This window comes from Gekko japonicus, unplaced genomic scaffold, assembly GCF_001447785.1.
Source record: "Gekko japonicus isolate JY-2015 unplaced genomic scaffold, Gekko_japonicus_V1.1 scaffold42, whole genome shotgun sequence".
Lineage (NCBI taxonomy): Eukaryota > Metazoa > Chordata > Lepidosauria > Squamata > Gekkonidae > Gekko > Gekko japonicus.
The window spans coordinates 1763716-1769453 of NW_015165831.1; the positions used below are offsets into that span (position 1 = coordinate 1763716).

Below are 5738 nucleotides of genomic sequence, written 5' to 3' on the forward strand. Positions count from 1 at the left end.
TAAGGAAGGCTGAGCGCCGAAGAATAGATTCTTTTGAATTATGGTGCTGGAGAAGACTATTGAGAGTCCCTTGGACTGCAAGAAGATCAAATCAGTCAATCCTAAAAGAAATCAACCCTGACTGTTCCCTGGAAGGACAGATGCAGAAGTTGAAATACTTTGCCCACCAAATGAGAAGGGAGCACTCACTGGAGAAGACCCTGATGCTGGGAAAGATTGAAGGTCAAAGAAGAAGGGGACGGCAAAGGATGAGATGGTTAGACAGTGTTATCGAGGCAACAAACATGAAATTAAGCAAACTCCAGAGCACGACGGAAGACAGGAGGGCCTGGCATGATGTGGTCCATGGGGTTGCAGAGAGTCTGACTCAACTGTGCGACTGAACAATAACAAAAACCATGAGAAAAGGTAAAATCAATGTGCTTACTTGTTTCTCAGGCTGATGTTCTCCGGTTTAAATACTTCTTGATAAGCTGCCTTGTTTCCAAGAATGAGATCCAGTCTATGCACTGCTTCTACCACCGCTCTACAAAAACACACACAAACAGAAGGGCAGAACAAAAACCATGAGAAAAGGTAAAATCAATGTGCTTACTTGTTTCTCAGGCTGATGTTCTCCGGTTTAAATACTTCTTGATAAGCTGCCTTGTTTCCAAGAATGAGATCCAGTCTATGCACTGCTTCTACCACCGCTCTACAAAAACACACACAAACAGAAGGGCAGAAGGCATTGAAGTCAGGAGGATATTGTTTTGGAAACTGCATGGGAATTCTATGCTGCCTTGATTACTCCTATCCCTAGCCATCAAAGGACTGTTTGAACATTCAAAGATTCACAATGGGCCACTCCCAAATTTAGTAATCCAAGAAAACCATGACTGTCTCCATAGATGAGAGATTCCAACATACTGCAGTGAAACACCCCAACCTAATTATCTTTAGTCACTCTCTCTGTATTTATTCCAGGATAAGAGGCAAGGCCCCTCATTTGCAAGCACTGCTCAGACCTTTGCGGATTCCTCCAAGCACTACCAGCCCCAAGGCGGCAAGGACCTAGCATATTCACCACCACCTGCTTACAGACAGCTGAAAATGCAGCACCTGACAAGGGCCTTTAACCCATGAATGGTTCTGCCAAAATAACATCTTGGCTATGAAGGTGTTTCTGGGCTTTTGGTTTTGTTACAAGGGACTGATTAACACAACAACCCTTATGGAATTTAATGTCATTATCTGAACGGTCAATCTCTAGGGAACAAAGATCCTCTCTCCAACTACTTGTAGCCAAATCCTGACTGGACAGTTTCATCTAAGCTGATTCTTCCTTTGCTTCCTCTGAACTGTGCCTTTCCATGATGGCTGAAGGAGATACCAGATGCTCACATGCTCTTACTGATGGAAACCAAAGGCAGCTTGGCACCATATACACAAGACTACTATTCATTGTAAGAATAAATTCTTGCCAGCCACTTTGAACTTGCCGTCACTGAGATATATTAGAATCTCTGCTCTATCATACATATGCATTAACTCCAAGTACAGTGTGTGAAAAGTGTTAACAGGGAGCATGCCCAAATTATGTCCCCTTCAGGTATGCATCTTTTGTTCAGCCTTCTAAAAGAAACATGCCCTGTAGGCCAAACTGAGCCTAGAAGCAAGAGAGAGCAGAGAACCACAGGGCAAGGCTGCAGGAAGACATAGGGGCCACATGTCCAGTATTTCACTCAGATGCCCAAGGAATAGTGTAGGCAAGGCTACTTGGAACCAGCAAATTCCTTTGGAGGCCTGGGTGGGGGTTAAAGAGACAATATGCATACAGTACATGCAAAACATGTGCAGGGAAAATACCGGGCAGTGAGTTAATCACCACTAATTCTGTGCCAGGGTAGAAGTGGACCTTTTCCACATCTCTAGGGAAGCCTAAGCACAGAATGGCAACAGCAAACGACCTTCACCATTTGGTATTTCCACCACACTTAACAGCAGCGTGACTTTGGGTTGCTTTTGGGTCTGGCTGATGCATTCTGACCTCTGATGCGGGGCTTGCTCATTGGAGAGAAACAAATTAGATGTCACAGTCTATTAAAAAAAAGACTCTGACATGGTGCTGCATGCCAAACTCTAGGGACCCATCCAAATACAAGCGCTTTGCCATCTTTTCTGCTTCCAGAACAGACTGCTCTAGTCTCAGGCCTGAGCCCATGCTAACCAGAGCATGTACTGCTTGCTCAGCCCAGGGTTCAACAGCCAGTCCAGTTACAGACTCACCAGATGAATTTGGTAAGAAGTTACTCTCTCTCACAGGCTTCAAACCCATTTCCTCCCCACCCCCCAAAGGCAAGCATCTGACCTGCACGATGATGCCTGATCCTAATGCTGTTCTATGGAAATGTCGGGAAGGGAAAAACCCATATCTGAGCTGAAATGTTGAAATAACAGGAGTCTTGCTGCACCTTAAAAATTAACAACAATTTTATTTCAGGATAACCTTTCAAGCCACATCAGACCCTCAGATGCGGTGGTCTACATTAGTGGGTGGAGAAACAGCATGGTGCAGTGGTCAGCGTATCAAAGTAGGATCTGGGAGACACGGGTTCAAATCCCCAGTATGACAAGGGAGCTTGCTGAGTGACCTTGGGCCAGCCACACACTCACACTGACCTACCTCACAGAGTCATTTTGAGAATAAAACAGGGAAGAGAAGAAAAATAAATAAACAGGGCTGTTGTATTGGCTAGCTCTCCACCTCTGTGTGTTACTGCTGCCATCACAGGCTGCTTCTCCTCACCCTCTTTGGCTCCTGCTACATACTCAGATAACTCACAGGTGACCCATAAGATGCAAGGTCCCTGTCCCATAATTCTCTATCAAGGGGAAAAGGAGAAATAAACCAAAGGAAGATGAGTCTCCAAAAGAAAGTTAGAATTACCGGAGGAAAAGGAGAAATAAACCAAAGGAAGATAAGTCTCCAAAAGAAAGTTAGAAAATTGAAAAAAAACAGGTAGAAATACCGAACCTTTACCAACACGTGGTGCAACGGTCAAAGTGTCAACCTAGAATCTGGGTGACCCAAGTTCAAATCCACACTCTACCACAACACTTGCTGTGTGGCCTTGGTCCAGTCACACTCAGCACAACACAACACAACCTAACTGGGTTGTTGTGAGAATAAAATGGTAGAAAAGAGAACAAAGTAAGCTGTCTTGGGCCCCATGGGAGAGGAAAGCAGGTATAACCTAAATAAATAAATGTTAAAGGAATCGGGCGGGGGGGGAGAGAAAGTCACGGATCCCCTTGCATCGGGGACCGCCTACCCTTTTGGGATAGCACCAACATTATGGGGAAAGGATAAAATGCCCACTTGGAATGGGTGCATGAGTGCACCATTACCATTTACTTCGGTCAAGGGAGACTGTGTTTTTTTGGGGGGGCGACTAGCGGGATGTACTCCACACTCCTCCACTATGCGTGCTGAAAGCAAGTAGAAACAGAGGGTGCATCTTCTCGCCCGAGAAGCCTCTCGCTTTTTCGGGGCTACGGAGAGACTGCGGGGAGGGAGACGGGAGCCCTGGGCGGCTCCTTGAATGCGGGATGCCCTACCTGAGTGAGGACGGGGAGAACAGACCGGCATAGGATGCGGGGACATGGCATTCTCTCTCCCCCCCCCTTCCGCTGCACCGCCTGCTCCGCCGCCTTCCCTTACTCACCGGTAGAGTCGCTTGGTGTGGAGGGCCTTGGCCTCAGGCTCTCCGCCGCCGCTTCCGCTGCCCTGGCTCATGGCGCCCGGCCTGGCCCTCTGGCTGCCTCTGAGGCTCTCTCAGCAGCAGCACCTGCCGCTCCAAGCCCGGCCCGCCCTGCAGCGCCGCTCCGCCCTCGGCGGCTGCTGCGGCTCCTGCCGCATCTCTCGCCGGACCAGCCCCGGCCGCCACCGGCCCCGCTCGGCCGCCATCGCGCCTTGCCTCTCTCCCCTCCCTCTTTGGCTCCTCCAGCGGCTGCGGCTGCTGCCCACCTCAGCCAACTCTCGCGAGGGTTCGCCTCAAAGTCTCGCGAGAACCGGGGCGCCCGCCTTGGCTACACGCACCACTCCCCACTACCGCAGCCGACTCCGGGCACCACCCCGTCCGAGCGCACGTTGTGACGTCAGACGCCGGCTGCAGGTAAGGGAAAGGGGACTCGGAGACTTCAGTTCGCGAGATCGTCTGGAATCGTCGCGAGAGTGTGACACAAAGAATGGTCGACCGCGGTTTGGCGCGCAAGATTTTGCCAGGACTAAAGTGAGGGCAACATGGCTGCTCCTCTGGTTTCAGACCGCATTCAAATAAACTTTATTAACAATTGTGCTGGCGGACGAGTTGGTTAAGCGTTGGGAATGAACGGAGTGAAAGACTATTCTATTCCCATGATTTTATGTATCATTTATTTAAAACATATACAACGATCTGTTTCTGTGTGTATATAGATCCTTCCCTCTGTTTTATTTTACCTATCACATATAGAATAATTCATATTTTTAATTATAAATATATGATGATGTTTAGCATTTATATAAACATTGTAGGGTGTTCAGTTTTCTTCATTTCTGCAGAATCCGTACAACATCCCTGTAAGGTAAGTCATGGTGCAATCCTAAACAGAGTTAAAGCCTTCTAAGATTGCTTGGGTTTAAAACTCTTGTGAAGGGAGCACTCTTTGGAGAAGACCCTAATGTTGGATAGATTGAAGGCAAAAGAAGAAGGACAACAAAGGATGAGATGGTTAGACAGTGTTATCGATGCAATGAACATGAAATTAAGCAAACTCCGGAGCACGATGGAAGACAGGAGGGCCTGGCATGATGTGGTCCATGTGGCTGCGAAGAGTCGGACTCGCTTGTGCAACTGAACAACAACAACAAAAACTCTTATGTACGATTGCAGTGTTCGTATTCACAGATCTTTGCTTTATGATGAGTCCAGCTGGAAAGGAACCAAAGCTCTTAAAATATCCTTCAGATAATTCCAATTTGGCAACTAAATTCAATTCAAAACTTTGTCATGAGTTAGATTTCATCTCTCATTAAGGGCAGTTTACATAATACCTACAATATGATACAACACAAAAGGTAAACGGGACAGGAAAAGGAAGTGATTCATATTACGTGAACCTCTGCGTAACTGTGTTACTGTTTAATTAAAAACAGTCCACCTTGTCAGAGTGAATTATTGCACCTATCCTCAAAATTATATTCAGTCTATTGGGTTTAATCCACCACGTCAGATGTGAAATGCCAGGCTACCTGATAAGAGGCAGGAGATGCAGTTCACAACTACTAGCCCTTTTTTGCCATCAAGTCACAGGTGTTGTTGTTGTTGTTCAGTCGCACAGTCGAAGTTGCGAGAAAGAGGATCTGGCTAAGAGAGTGGCTGCTTAAAAGCGCCAGTGAGAATTAAAATTCTCAAAGCCAGAGATCTTCTGAAGTGGCATGAAAGTGTAAGGATTGCGGCATTTACAGCTTGAAAGTAATAACAGCGACCCGGAAGGGAGGGAGAAGACTTGGAGAGCCGGAGAGGCGGAAACAGAAGAAGTTCCTCCAGAAACCCGGAGTTTAAAAGAAGCCAGCACGAAAAAAAAAACTGTTTTGAAAGCGTTTCTTGAAGAGACTATATTAACAGAGCATCATTTGATCACCACTAATATACTAACAAAGATAATATACTTAACTAGTTTGAAGAAAGAAGTTTGACAGCACACAGAAGAAG

At 46.7% G+C, this 5738-nt stretch overlaps 1 protein-coding gene across 1 annotated transcript in view; it reads right to left on the bottom strand.

Moving 5' to 3' along the window:
• SMG5 (SMG5 nonsense mediated mRNA decay factor) overlaps positions 1 to 3996 on the bottom strand; it is a 39751-nt gene extending 35755 nt beyond the window's left edge. The window contains exons 1-2 of the mRNA XM_015410800.1: positions 3708 to 3996; positions 596 to 694 (exon numbers count right to left, since the gene is read on the bottom strand). Of these exons, the coding sequence (XP_015266286.1) occupies positions 596 to 694; positions 3708 to 3778 (170 nt within the window). The 5' untranslated portion in view covers positions 3779 to 3996. The remainder of the gene's footprint in view (positions 1 to 595; positions 695 to 3707) is intronic.
• Between the last annotated feature and the right edge of the window lie 1742 nt (positions 3997 to 5738).